General features: G+C 48.8%; 1 protein-coding gene across 2 annotated transcripts in view; it reads left to right on the forward strand.

Annotated features, from left to right (window-relative positions):
- Window positions 1-289: 289 nt before the first annotated feature.
- The window catches only part of ZMYM3 (zinc finger MYM-type containing 3), a 102,485-nt gene continuing 87,667 nt past the window's right edge, over window positions 290-15,107 (forward strand). Inside the window, exons 1-2 of one of the 2 annotated variants that reach the window (XM_069747277.1) lie at window positions 290-339; window positions 11,847-12,544. In XM_069747277.1, the coding sequence (XP_069603378.1) occupies window positions 11,968-12,544 (577 nt within the window). In that variant the 5' untranslated portion in view covers window positions 290-339; window positions 11,847-11,967. Of the gene's footprint in view, window positions 511-11,846; window positions 12,545-15,107 lie in introns of both variants that reach the window. The other variant, XM_069747275.1, reaches the window with a different exon arrangement.

A 15,107-nucleotide genomic window follows, 5' to 3' on the forward strand; every position in this document is an offset into this window, starting at 1 on the left:
ATACTGAACCTGTGACCCCGGCCTGAGAATTTTGTATATTTGTTTGTTGTGAGGCGCCGCAGCGTTCACCCTCGGGCACTCACAGCCCTGGGGGTCACTTCCCGCGAAAAGGCCCCAGCACTCCGACTCAAAAGGGAAAGGCCACTCACTGCGCCTGCGCACAAGTACTCGTCCTTCCTCCACTCTCAGTGTCGAGCTAGCGGCTGGTAACTGTAGGCATAGCCCCGCCTCTATACCATGGCCACGCCCTCTTTCGCGGAAGCGCGCTTGTCCTGCTACAGGTTTGAGAACGCGCTTAAAGGGACCGCAGCGGGGGCGCGCCTGAGAGAGAGCGACAGAGTGCGTGAGACAGCGAGAAAAGGCGAGATAGAGACCTCCCGAGAGTGTGGCTGCGCCAGAGACTGCAGCTGCAGAGAGACTACGGCTGCAGCCGGCTCTCAGTACTGTACTTTGTCCGAGAAGGGGGTTGGGAAAACACCCGCGAAGGGGAGGGGACCGGAGCCCTGGAAGGTATGGTGCGAGACGGCGGCAAATAGAGCAGTGGGGTGAGGAGAGCGGGCTGCACGCCGTGGCCTGGTCTGGAGCAGAGGGCACCAGCTGGCGGGGCCCCGGGAGTGTGCACAACACCCGGCGGGAGGTGGGGCGTGTGATCTGCCGACACTCGGCTCCAACATGTGAGGCGGGAGAGCGGCCAGGGCGAGGGTGGTCGTGTGTGCAGTGCGGGGTGGGGTCCGGGGGCCTGGGAGACACCAGGTGACATGTGTTGGGGTGCACAGACCGTGGCTGCCTGTGAGCGGGCTCCTCTCTGGGGAGGGCAGGGCCCATGGGCTCAGGATGGGGACCCGCGGGGCACGGTGGTGAGTGGATAGCAGAATAGGGGGGGCACTGGAGGGGGAGATGGCGGTGTGCAGGGGGAACATTGTTCTGGGGGGGGTCCGAAGTAGTTCAGGCCGCAGAGACGGCAGCATGGGGGCTCCAGGGTCAGTATGGGGGAGGGGGATTAAAGGGGCTATCAGCAGGATGGGGGAGGGGGACTTTATCAAGGGTTAATGATTAGGATGGGGGAGGAGATAAGAATGGTTTATGATTGGTCAGTGATCAGGGTGGGGATAAGAAGGGTCAATGATCAGGATGAGGGCTCCAGGATCATTATGGGGGAGGGGGGATAAGAACGGTCAATGATCACGATGGGGGGCCCTATGAAGGGTCAGTGATCACGATGGGGGCCCTATGAAGGGTCAATGATCAAGATGTAGGGCTCTATGAAGGGTCAGTGATCAAGATGGAGGGCTCTATGAAGGGTCAATGATCACGATGGGGGCCCTATGAAGGGTCAGTGATCAAGATGGAGGCTCTATGAAGGGTCAGTGATCAAGATGGAGGGCTCTATGAAGGGTCAATGATCACGATGGGGGCCCTATGAAGGGTCAATGATCACGATGGGGGCCCTATGAAGGGTCAGTGATCAAGATGGAGGGCTCTATGAAGGGTCAGTGATCACGATGGGGGGCCCTATGAAGGGTCAATGATCACGATGGGGGCCCTATGAAGGGTCAGTGATCACGATGGGGGCCCTATGAAGGGTCAATGATCACGATGGGGGCCCTATGAAGGGTCAGTGATCACGATGGGGGCCCTATGATGGGTCAATGATCAAGATGGAGGGCTCTATGAAGGGTCAGTGATCAAGATGGAGGGCTCTATGAAGGGTCAGTGATCACGATGGGGGGCCCTATGAAGGGTCAATGATCACGATGGGGGCTCTAGGAAGGGTCAGTGATCAGGATGGGGGGCTCTATGTAGGGTCAGTGATTAGGATGAGGGGCTCAATGAAAGGTCTGTGATCTGGATGGGGATAAAAAAGGGTCTGATCAGGATGGGGGGGGGCTCTATGAAAGGTCTATGAGCAGGATGAAGGTTCCAGGATCAGCATGGGGGAGGGGGGCTAAGAATGGTCTATGATCAGGATGGGGGGGTCTCTGAAGGGTCAATAATCAGAATGGGGGGCTCTATGAAGGGTCAATGATCAGGATGGGGGGCTCTATGAAGGGTCAATAGTTGAGATGGGGAATAAAAAGTCTGATCAGGATTGGGGCTCGATGAAAGATTTATGATCAGGATCGGGGGTTCTGTGAAATGTCTATAATCAAGATGGGGGATAAAAAGGGTCTATTAGGATGTGGGGGCTCTATGAAGGATGAATAATCAGGATGGGGTGCTCAATGAAGGGTCAATCATCAGGATGAGGGCTCTATGAAAGGACAATGATCGGGATGGGGACAAAAAGGGTCTATGATCAGGATGTGCGTCCATAAAGGATCAATCATCAGGATGTGGGGGCTCAATGAAGGGTCAGTCATCAGGATGGGGGCTCTATGAAGGGTCAGTGATCAAGATGGAGGCTCTATGAAAATGTCTATAAATGGGATGGGGGATAAAAAGGGTCAGTCAGGATGGGGGGCTCAATGAAGGGTCTGTGATCAGGATGGGGCTTTATGAAGGGTCAATGATCAGGATGGGGCTCTGAAATGTCTACAAACGGGATAGGGATAATAAGTCAGTCAGGATGGGGGGCTCAATGAACGGTCAATGATCAGGATGGGGGCTCAATGAAGGGTCAATGATCAGGATGGGGGCTCAATGATTACAATGGAGGGCTCAATGAATGATCAATAATCAGGATGGGGGGCTCAATGAAGGGTCAATAATCAGGATGGAGGGCTCTATGAAGGGTCAATAATCAGGATGGGGGGTTCTATGAAGGGTCAGTGATCAGGATGGGGGCTCTATGAAAGGTTTATGATCAGGATGGAGGGGTTCTGTGAAGGGTCAATGATCAGGATGGGGGGCTATATGAAGGGTCAATGATAGGGATGGGGAATAAAAGGGTCTGATCAGGATGGGGGACTCTGAAGGGTCAATGATCAGGATGGTCAATGATCAGGATGGGGGCTCAATGAAGGGTCAATGATTAGAATGGGGGGCTCAATGAAGGGTCAATGATCAGGGTGGGGGCTCAATGATGGGTCAGTGTTCAGGATGGGGGGCTCAATGAAAGCTCTGATCGGGATGAGGGATCTCAATGAAAGGTCTATGATCGGGATGGGTATAAAAAAGGTCTGATCAGGATGGCGGGCTCTATGAAGGGTCAATAATCAGGATGGCGGGCTCTGAAGGGTCAATCAGGATGGGGGGCACTATGAAGGGTCAATAATCAGGATGGGGGGCTCTATGAAGGGTCAGTGATCAGGATGGGGGGCTCTATGAAGGGTCAGTGATCAGGATGGAGGCTCTGAAAGGTTTATGATCAGGATGGAGGGGTTCTGTGAAGGGTCAATGATAGGGATGGGGAATAAAAGGGTCTGATCAGGATGGGGGGCTCTATGAAGGGTCAATGATAGGGATGGGGAATAAAAGGGTCTGATCAGGATGGGGGCTCTATGAAAGGTCTATAGTTGGGATGGGGAATAAAGAGTCTGATCAGGATGGAGGCTTTATGAGAGGTTTATGATCAGGATGGGGGGGGGGGTTTCTGTCAAAGGTCTATAATTGGGATGGGGATAAAAAGGGTCTATTAGGATTTGGGGGCTCTATGAAAGATGGATAATCAGGATGGGGTGCTCATTGAAGGGTCAATCATCAGGATGAGGGCTCTATGAAAGTTCAAAGATCGGGATGGGGATAAAAAGGGTCTATGATCAGGATGTGGGTCTATGATCAGGATGGGGGGCTCAATGAAGGGTCAATGATCAGGATGGGGGCTCTGAAATGTCTTTAATCGGGATGGGGATAAAGAGAGTCAATCAGGATGGAGGGGCTCAATGAAGGGTCAATGATCAGGATGGGGGCTCATTGAAGGGTCAATGATCAGGATGGGGGCTCATTGAAGGGTCAATGATCAGGATGGGGGCCTCAATGAAAGGTCTATGATCGGGATGGGGGGCTCAATGAAAGGTCTATGATCGGAATGGGTATGAAAAAGGTCTGATCAGGATGGGGGGGGTCTCTGAAAGGTCTATGATCGGGATGGAGGGTTATCAGGATGTGGGGGTATAAGAAGGGTCTATGATCAGGGTGGGGGTCTCTATGAAAGGTCTATTATCAGGATGAGGCTGATTATGATGTGAGGGGATAAGAAGAGTCTGATCAGAATGGGGGGCTGTATGAAGGGTCAGTGATCAGGATGGGGAGGGGCTCTGAAGGGTCAATGATCAGGATGGGGGCTCCAGGGTCAGGAGGGGGATAAGAACGGTCTGTGATCAGGATGGGGCTCTATGAAGGGTCGATGATCAGGATGAAGAGGCCATATGAAGTGTAAACTGTCAGGATTGGGGGGGGGTCATTGTAGAGTCAATGATAAGGATGTGGGGGGCTTTATAATGAATCAATGATCTGTTTGGGGGGCTCTATGAAAGGTCAATGATCTGTGTGGGGGCTTCAATTGTCTGTATTGGGGGCTCTGTGAAGGGTAAATGATCATGATGCGGGGGTCTTTATCAAGGGTCAATGATCTTTATGTTGGGGCTCTATGAAGGGTCTGTGTTAAGGATGGGGACTTTGTTTTAGTATGGGGGACTCTGAAGAGCTTATGATCAGCATGGTTTAAATGGCTCTATGATCACTAGGGGGGCTGCTCTATGAAAGGTCTATGATCATGGTACGAAGGCTTTACTATCTGCACTGGGGAATCTTTGATCAGTGTGGTGGGTCTCTACAATCAGCCGGATGGCAAGAGGGGTCTCAACAATCATCATGATTTTGAGGAGGGCCCTACGATTAGCAGGTTGGGCTCTCTGATCATTGTGATGTTGAGGTGTGGGGTCTTTGCAGTCAGAACAATGTTGGGGGAGGCTCTTCGATCGTTTTGAGGGGGGTGCTCTATGATCAGCATGATTTTGAGGGGGATGTTCTACGATCACCATGGTGTCGAGTGTGGACTGTATGGTCCGCATGATTGTGGGGAGGCTGCACGGTGGCACAGTGGTTAGCACAGCAGCCTTGCAGCGCTGGGGTCCTGGGTTCTAATCCCACCCAGGACAACATCTGCAAAGAGTTTGTATGTTCTCTCCGTGTTTGCGTGGATTTCCTCCGGGCACTCCGGTTTCCTCCCACATTCCAAAGACATACTGATAGGGGATTTAGATTGTGAGCCCCATCGGGGACAGTGATGATAATGTGTGCAAACTGTAAAGCGCTGCGGAATATGTTAGCGCTATATAAAAATAAAGATGATTATTATTTGCGATCAGCCTGATTGCAGTGGGAGTGGGGGGGGGGGCTCTATGATCTGCATGATGGCGTGGGAGGCTCTTGGATCCCCATGATGGTAGAGCGGAGGATCTAGGAGCTCCACGATCACAATGATGGTAGAGTGGAGGATCTAGGACCTCTACGATCACCATGATGGTAGAGGAGAGGATCTTGGATCACCGTGATGGTAGAGGGGAGGCTCTAGGATCCGATACGGTTGCGGGGGCTATTATCACCATGATTTCCTGAGGGGGTGCTCTGCGATCAGAATGATGGTGGCAGTGCTCTAGAATCAGTATGATGGTGGGGGGCTCTACGATCAGCATGACTGCTGTGGGGAGACTCTGATAAGATGTGATGGCAGCGGGCCTCTATTTTCAGCATGATGGTGGCAGGGTGGGCTCTACAGTCAGTATAAGAGTACGATGGCCAGCTCTATAAAGGGACTGATCAGGATGGGAGCAGCTCTATGATCAGCGGGAGGTTCTCTGTTTGGGGTGGGTTAATATGAAGGGTCTTTGGGGTGTGGGTCTAGAATAGGATTTTTGATCAGAGGGATTGGGATCTACTAATGTCCCTGTGTAATTTGTCAGATGAGTGTACATGCAATCAGCCAATACAATGTCTGAATATTGTTTAATTTGGGGAAACATTTGACATAATGAGTTTATGGAGTCTTATTTGCAGAGCCTGTAGCACCCTATGGCGATATGGGCACAGTTCCTTCTAGTGATAGGACAATTTTATAATTGGAAAGTATTAACCTATGTGCAGTGTATATATTATCAGGAATACCCTCCTTTTTTAAAAATAGTTGTTAAGGGGAACTTATCAACCGTCTTTTTCAGCATTCTACATGATCTTGTAGGTTTTGAAAATTAAAGGTGCAAGATACCAGCGCTGAGAAATCCCACTATAAGTACGGTAAATGCTGATGGAGCAGCGTCAATGAATGGCAGCGCCATCGGGATAAGACCGGCTGTGGCATGCACATCATGGCTCATCACAGATTTTATGGCCGCGTGGTGGTAAATCATTGTTTATTTTAGGAAATCTAAGAAATCACAGTGTTACTTGGCTGCCATGTAAATGCCACGTCTGGCCTACTCAGTATCCTTAGTTATTGCCTTTGACTGCTCTGCCCTCTCTTAGTTTAGCCTTTTGGCTAGCAGAGCGTGGAGCTGTCAGTCATGGAGAGGAGCGTGGGCTAGGCCTGAAGTAATAATGAAAACTGATGCACGTGCATTACGTTGACGTGCCCCCAATGCACTTCCAGTCTCCTTAGCATATCATTACAGAATGGGATTTCTCAGCAATGGAGCAGCACTTTAAATCCTTTAAGGTATCAATTACATTATATTTTCAAGACCCACAAAGCCATGTATTATTCTCTTGTGTGGGGTATTTAAGACCAATTAACCTTAGAGGGAACCTGTCCCCACGTTTTCCCTATATAAAGTTTTTCCACCACCCTTGTGCTGTCTTGAATACTTCTCCTGCAATCCCTCCATAACATCACTGCTTCCCACATACCCAAGAAAATGCCCTTTGTAATGTTTCCTCTCCATTTGATAATTGGCTCCGAGTGGTCCGATGGGCACCTAAAGACTGTGCTTCTCTGTCCCTGCATTCTCCGTCTTTCCAACCGTGATTGATGTCGCTGACATCTAAGTCATCAGCTGTCTGTCCGGCTATCTTCTCTGTACAGTAGGGAACGCAGTCACAACAGGCCACCTGGAAGATGTCAGCCACGCGAGTCAAGGCTGGAGAGATGGCGGGCACGGTGTAGGGGTGCTTGATGCCAATTAGCATATGGAGAGGAAAAATTATTAAAGGCTTTATATTGGGAGCTGTGATCTTATGAGGGGTTTATACTTACGTGTTGCTCTCTGTAAGATAAATATCCGCCATGCCTTTATATATGCTACTTGTTGTTCCCTGAAAAATTGATGTATACATTCATATTGAAATGAGGCTTAAGTGCTTTAGATGTGATCAGAGCACTTCCCAAACTTTAATTCCCCACATGGCCCTACCTTCCTCTGCTTGACTCCACAGAAGAAGCTGTGGCTGGATAGATCATAGAGCCAGGGGGGAAAGGCCTGGGAAGTGCTTTGACACTCCCAGAGCACTTCTAGGGAACCTGACCGCTACTTCAGCCCCCAAACCTCCACCACATATGTATTAGTATTTTTATACCTTCCTAACAGGCTTGTTTCATTGTCTTGATTAGATTACTGCATTTGGCAAAAAACTATTTTATAACTGTGGTTACTATATACTAATTAGTGGGTGACTAGTTACGGGGGGGGGGGGGAGCGTTGTTTTCCCCAGGGGTGATGTAGGACTCAGCCAGCTGTTACCCGCCGATTCGGCAAATCTCAGGGTGTCCTACGCCACCGCTGCCTCCCTGGGCATGTGCAGTGCAGCCATGAAGCGTCACATTTCTGAAAATGTCTCCCTGTATTTCTTCCATTGGTAGCTGCGTTAGCTATATCACATCAGTAGATCTATAAAGGTTCAGCTTTTAAGATGTCCCCTAATGGAGTGAGTTTGTGACTTTTTTTCCAGGGGAAGTGAGAGTGAAGCTTTTTAAAAAGTCTCAATTCATAAATGTGGCTTAAACCTTATGTACAAAGCTGACCACGTCCAGATTTCTATACATCCCATCCACTGTGCTTGTATGGTAGCGTTTTGGACGCAGTGCAGGTGAGCTGTGTCAAAAACGCTGCTATTCCGGATCTGCTTTAATATCTGGCAACTAGCTAAATGGTCCTTCAAGTTTCCGAGCCTTTACAGAGCTAAATGGCATACCCACTATGCACCGTGCCAGCCAATACCACAACAGGGGTTAATGTATACTAACTACAATTTGTCTGAATATTCATTACATAACGACTGGATAGGTGACAACTTGCTGAGCGGTGGAGGTCCCACTAGTGGCATATGGACCGATCTGCAGATCAAAGAATTTATATCCCTGTTACAAGATGGTGCTGCAGGTCAGATGCCCGGCTACCCTCCTTTCATGCACCGATGAGCGGAGTGCAGCGTTCGGCACCCCATAAGGAATGATTCGCGCAGCGGTATAAGATGCGCACTGCCACTCCATTTTAACAGGGATAAAAGTTCCCAATTCTGCCGATCGGTGCTGGTCCCAGTGTGAGGATTCACACGCAACTACAAGTTATCGCCCAGCCAATGGTTAGGTAATAACTTGTTTTTACCGGACAACCCTCTTAAGATCCATTTTATGCAAAATGACTTCTGATTGTGCTGCTAAGGCTACGTTCACATTAGCGTTGTGCGGTGCAGCGTCGGCGATGCAACGCACAACGCAAATGTGAACGCATGCACAACGCAGCATTTTGTGACGCATCCGTTCATTTTTTCATGGTTTTTGGCGCAGAAGAAACTGCATCATGCAGCATCCTCTGCGCCCTGACAGTTGCGCCATAGGGACGCATGGGTCACAAAACGCAAGAGCAACGCATGTCCATGAGCCCCCCATGTTAAATATAGGGGCGCATGACGCATGCGTCGCCGTGGCTGCTCCCGACGCAACGCTAATGTGAACTTAGCCTAAGAACATGTTTGGAGATGTCAGAAGTCTCCGCAATGGTAGGGTTTGGTGCAGGGCTGTGGAGTCGGTAAGCCACAGTTGCGACTCCGACTCCTGGATTTTATCAGGTTCCGACTCCTTCATAAATGGCCAATTCGTAACAATAAATTTACTGGTGTGAAATATTAAAGGGAATCTGTCACCCCGTTTTTTCAGTAGGAGATAAAAATACCGTTAAATAGGGCCTGAGCTGTGCATTACAATAGGGTATTTTTTTGACCCCGATTCCCTACCTATGCTGCCAAAATACCTTACAAAAGTGGCCTTTTTCGCCTGTCAATCAGGCTGGTCAGGTCGGATGGGCGTGGTCACAGCGCTGTTTCTCCCCCACATCTTGCTTATGTTCCCGTTGGTGGCGTAGTGCTTCTCGCATGCGCAAGTGCCGAATGAACTGCGCAGCTGTACAAAAAGAGCGCGCTTGCCGCTATTCAGCGGTTTCTCGGTGGGCGCGGCCATCTTCCTGAGGCCGCGCGTGCGCAGATGGAGTCTCCTGCTTCCCGGGGCTTCAGGAAAATGGCCGTGGGGTGCCGCGCGTGCGCAGATGGACATCGCGGCGGCCATTTTCCTGAAGCCGAGTTCGAATCTCTGCTTCAGGAAAATGGCCGCCGCGATGTCCATCTGCGCATGCGCGGCACCCCGCGGCCATTTTCCTGAAGCCCCAGGAAGCAGGAGACTCCATCTGCGCACGCGTGGCCTCAGGAAGATGGCCGCGCCCACCGAGAAACCGCTGAATAGTGGCGAGCGCGCTCTTTTTGTACAGCTGCGCAGTTCATTCGGCACTTGCGCATGCGAGAAGCACTACGCCACCAACGGGAACATAAGCAAGATGTGGGGGAAGAAACAGCGCTGTGACCACGCCCATCCGACCTGACCAGCCTGATTGACAGGCGAAAAAGGCCACTTTTGTAAGGTATTTCGGCAGCATAGGTGGGGAATCGGGGGACAAAAAATACCCTATTGTAATGCACAGCTCAGGCCCTATTTAACGGTATTTTTATCTCCTACTGAAAAAACGGGGTGACAGGTTCCCTTTAACATCGTGCTTATTCAGTTTCTCACCATCATATAAGTAATCAGACCACTTAGAGCAAAAACTATATTTATTAGAATACAATTAGAATATAGCAAATAACTTTTATAAACTTTTCTAAACGCTTGTAAGTAAATATGCAATAAACAATGTTGTTGAAAGGATAATACCGTACTTCTTACAGTCTTCCTCTTCTGAGTAGCAGCTGTGAGATGCTTGGAAGACGCACACCAAACATCTAGTCTAGAGGAGGAGCTTTACTACTAAGAATTTGCAACACATTTTCACTTTCAGTTTCATACATTGTAAGTAGGGGGGTTGGGGCAGCATGAGGTTAAAGGTACCGTCACACTTAGCGACGCTGCAGCGATACCGACAACGATCCGGATCGCTGCAGCGTCGCTGTTTGGTCGCTGGAGAGCTGTCACACAGACCGCTCTCCAGCGACCAACGATGCCGGTAACCAGGGTAAACATCGGGTAACTAAGCGCAGGGCCGCGCTTAGTAACCCGATGTTTACCCTGGTTACCATCCTAAAAGTAAAAAAAACAAACACTACATACTTACCTACAGCCGTCTGTCCTCCAGCGCTGTGCTCTGCTCTCCTCCTGTACTGTCTGTGAGCCGGAAAGCAGAGCGGTGACGTCACCGCTCTGCTTTCCGGCTGACCGACGCTCACAGCCAGTACAGGAGGAGAGCAGAGCACAGCGCTGGAGGACAGACAGCTGTAGGTAAGTATGTAGTGTTTGTTTTTTTTACTTTTAGGATGGTAACCAGGGTAAACATCGGGTTACTAAGCGCGGCCCTGCGCTTAGTTACCCGATGTTTACCCTGGTTACCAGCGAAGACATCGCTGAATCGGTGTCACACACGCCGATTCAGCGATGTCTGCGGGGAGTCCAGCGACGAAATAAAGTTCTGGACTTTCTTCCCCGACCAGCGACAGCACAGCAGGGGCCTGATCGTTGCTGCCTGTCACACTGGACGATATCGCTAGCGAGGACGCTGCAACGTCACGGATCGCTAGCGATATCGTCTAGTGTGACGGTACCTTAACTAAGTATAAGATTAGATAAGGGCAGTGGAGAACATTGACACACAAGAAGTAAGAAATGTTTCTATCTCCAGCAGAACTGCTTATCACTGTTGTTCATAGTTTGATAGAACATGTATTTGGGTAGCATTTATAAAATTCATATGAAAGTTCAATTATGAAATATTAATACATTTTTTTTTTAAAGCTGGAGTCTGAGTAAGTACATTTCTACCGACTCAGACTCCAACCAAAACTACCTCCGACTCCACGACTCTGACTCCACAGCCCTGGTTTGGTGCACAAACAAAGGCCTGAGAAGTTCCTTTTTTAGAAGAACTAGCCCAGTATTAGATGGAGAGAGGATTGCAGATGTTGTTGCTGTGACTATAAAGTCTCTGAATGACACTTGCATACAGCCTGTGATTGCCATAGAAGATGAACAGAACTGTCCCGTGTAAAGTCTGCAGCGTGTGAATCCATGCTCGGCATGCCGCACCCTAACACCTTGCAAAGTGTGTAGGAGAGGGATAGTCCGGTGGTGTGATCCTCCACATTGGGAAGCTCGTGTGCTAATGATGTAGCGTTTACACTGCCTGCTCGTGTGCTATTCTAATGAATAGGACTGGCACATAATACGTAATGTGGCAGTGCCAGGCAGCCCCATTGTATGTGGAACACTCGTGCTTCTAAAAGACAGGTTAATGATAATGAAAGGGACATTGCTCAGGTACAATGCCTAATCGTTTTAGAGTTGCTCCATATCATATCTTTATCACCATAGTCTACGTGACTTTTGGGATTGTTTAATAGTTTATTTAAGGATCTTACACGTTTGTCATCGTGGTACTGCTCAGTGTATGTTTGGTGGGGTAGCTCTCTGACCGTATACTTGTTTTCTCTCTCCCCAGACCGGGGCCTCTCTAGCAGGTTCCCTGACACTGACAACTGCAAGTGGAGACCTTTAGGCCGAAGCTGCACTTGGACCAGCTGATATTAGATCTCATTGCCAGGAATCTTTAGTCTACAAATATGGAGAGTGATGACAATAAAGGACCCGACAGCCAAAAAGAGGAAGATGCTGCAGAGAATGCCAATGAAGAACCGGCCAGCAAGACCAGCAAAAAGGCCAAGGCAGGCGCTAAGGAGATTGTAAAAGGGGACAACGCTGAGGTAGACCCTGAACCTAAAACATCGCCTTCAGATCCAGATAACGAAAGTAAGGATGATGTAGTGTTTGTTGCAGCAAGGATGACCAAAAAACCTGATGTGGAACATTCTAAAGCTCACAAGACAAAGCGCATTGAAGAAAATGGAGATCCAAGCCAAACGATCACCGAAACTGAGGAGAACACAAATTGTGCCCCCGAAGCGAAAGCAGCAGGAGAAGCTCCTGAAACACAGGCAGACCCACCACAGCCCAGCCAAACACTTCCAAGAAGGATGAGACTGCGACCTACATTAAAACCTCGCACCTCTGTACCCCAGAATGTAGACCATAATGTAAGCACTGATAAAGAATCCAGTCCCCAGGAGAAAGAGGCGGCTCAACCCAACCAGTCGTCTGAGAAGAGCGCTGATGGAGAGGCCAATTCCAGACCCTCATCTGGTGGGTAGACCACGCTTATCATGTGTCGGTTAGATTGTCTTTACATTTGTGTTCTGGTTCTTAGAGATCAGGCACTGGGACTTGGTACATCTGCCATATGGCATAGCCAAGAGCCCCTTCTACAATACTGATGAGGACATTTATATTACCACTTACCAGAAACCATCTGTACTAGGAAGATATATGTCTGATACATTCATATGAATGATTAGCCCTTGTTTGTTATTAAAAATCCTATGTAGAAAAGAAAAGAATCCTCCAAGTGTAGATTAAATATTGAATAGATAATTTTTATTAGATCACATGATTAAATGTTTTAAAAAAAGAAAGTTTGAGATGTAAGCAGACCATACAGGAAATGGAATCAAGCAAACACTGGCTACGTAGTTAGATTATATCCCAAATAAAAAAAAAATAATACAATGATTATGACACCTCTATAAAATAGATTTGTGTTCGAATAGGCAAAGGCATGAAACAGTGAGCAATAATAGTCAAATGAATGAAGTACAAGGTGCTAACAATTAGGGTACAAAGATGGATATAAATGAATAGACTGGACAATGCTGGGGTTTGTTTCTAGTAACTCCTCATGAGATTTACAATATACCGTATATACTCGAGTATAAGTCGAGATTTTCAGCCCAAATTTTTGGGCTGAAAGTGCCCCTCTCGGCTTATACTCGAGTCAAGGTGGGTGGCAGGGTCGGCGGGTGAGGGCGCTGAGGCATACTTACCTGCTTCCAGCGATCCTGGCGCTCCCCCTGCCTGTCACACTGTCTTCGGGTGCTGCAGCTCTTCCTGTCAGCGGTCACGTGGGACCGCTCATTAGAGAAATGAATAGGCGGCTCCACCTCCCATAGGGGTGGAGCCGCCTATTCATTTCTCTAATCAGCGGTGCCGGTGACCGCTGATAGATGAAGAAGCTGCGGCACCGAAGACAGCTGTCCGGGGGAAGGAGCCGGACGCCGGGACCAGGTAAGTATCGCATATTTACCTGTCCCCGTTCCAGCCGCCGGGCGCCGCTCCATCTTCCCGGCGCCGCTCCATCTTCCCGGCGTCTCTGCGCTCTGACTGTTCAGGTCAGAGGGCGCGATGACGCATATAGTGTGCGCGGCGCCCTCTGCCTGATCAGTCAAAGCGGAGAGATGCCGGGACTGGACGCCGGGAGCTGCAAGCAAGAAAGGTGAGTATGGCTTTTTTTTTTTTTACTGCAGCAGCAGCGGCAATGGCAGAGCTTTCTGTGGGGAAATATGAACGGTGCAGAGCACTATATGAGGCACAGCTATAGGGCAATAATGAACGGTGCAGAGCACTATATGGCAGAGCTATGGGGAACTATGAACGGTGCAGAGCACTATATGGCAGAGCTATGGGGCAATATGAACTGTGCAGAGCACTATATGGCAGCTATGGGGAAATATGAACGGTGCAGAGCACTATATGGGGCACAGCTATAGGGAAATATGAACGGTGCAGAGCACTATATGGGGCACAGCTATAGGGCAATAATGAACGGTGCAGAGCACTATATGGCAGAGCTATGGGGAAATATGAACGGTGCAGAGCACTATATGGCAGCTATGGGGAAATATGAACGGTGCAGAGCACTATATGGCACAGCTATGGGGCAATAATGAACGGTGCAGAGCACTATATGGCACAGCTATGGGGAAATATGAACAGTGCAGAGCACTATATGGCAGCTATGGGGCAATAATGAACGGTGCAGAGCACTATATGGCACAGCTATGGGGAAATAATGAACGGTGCAGAGCACTATATGGCACAGCTATGGGGAAATAATGAACGGTGCAGAGAACTATATGGCACGGCTATGGGGCAATAATGAACGGTGCAGAGCACTATATGGCACAGCTATGGGGAAATAATGATCTATTTTTATTTTTGAAATTCACCGGTAAATGCTGCATTTCCACCCTAGGCTTATACTCGAGTCAATAAGTTTTCCCAGTTTTTTGTGGCAAAATTAGGGGGGTCGGCTTATACTTGGGTCGGCTTATACTCGAGTATATACGGGTATGTATAAAAATATAGAGTGACATAAATTAAATAAGTCATAGAAGAGTCTAGAGACAAAAAATGCACACTATAGCTCAAAGTAACAAAAAATAAATCAGTAATTGCACAAGTGAAGATATAAGTGAATGAGAGCCAGGAAAAGTATAAATCGCCAGGGTCCAGTTCCAGTGTAAAGGAACGTGGCAGCTGGCAATGATCAGAATCATTAAAGAGGTCTTCTACAACTATGATATTGGTGACATATCGTTAAGGGTAGCCAATAATTATCAGATTGATGGCCACCCCCACTGATCTGCTGTCGCCAGCTTCATCCTCTGCAGGCTGAAAATGGTGTACAGAGCGGACCCCAACTTCTCTGTTACAATGTTTAGTGACCTTTCCAACGTACTGCTGATCAGACCCTAAAGAAGCGAGTCATTTATATAGGAATGAAAAATCCCTTTAACGCTCACTCTTGGCAGTTGATCGTAGTTCACACCTGGTGATGGTTCTCCTTTTCAGTGGTCACTCTTCTCCCCCT

The sequence above is a fragment of the Ranitomeya imitator genome, chromosome 2 (assembly GCF_032444005.1).
Source record: "Ranitomeya imitator isolate aRanImi1 chromosome 2, aRanImi1.pri, whole genome shotgun sequence".
NCBI classification, from domain to species: domain Eukaryota; kingdom Metazoa; phylum Chordata; class Amphibia; order Anura; family Dendrobatidae; genus Ranitomeya; species Ranitomeya imitator.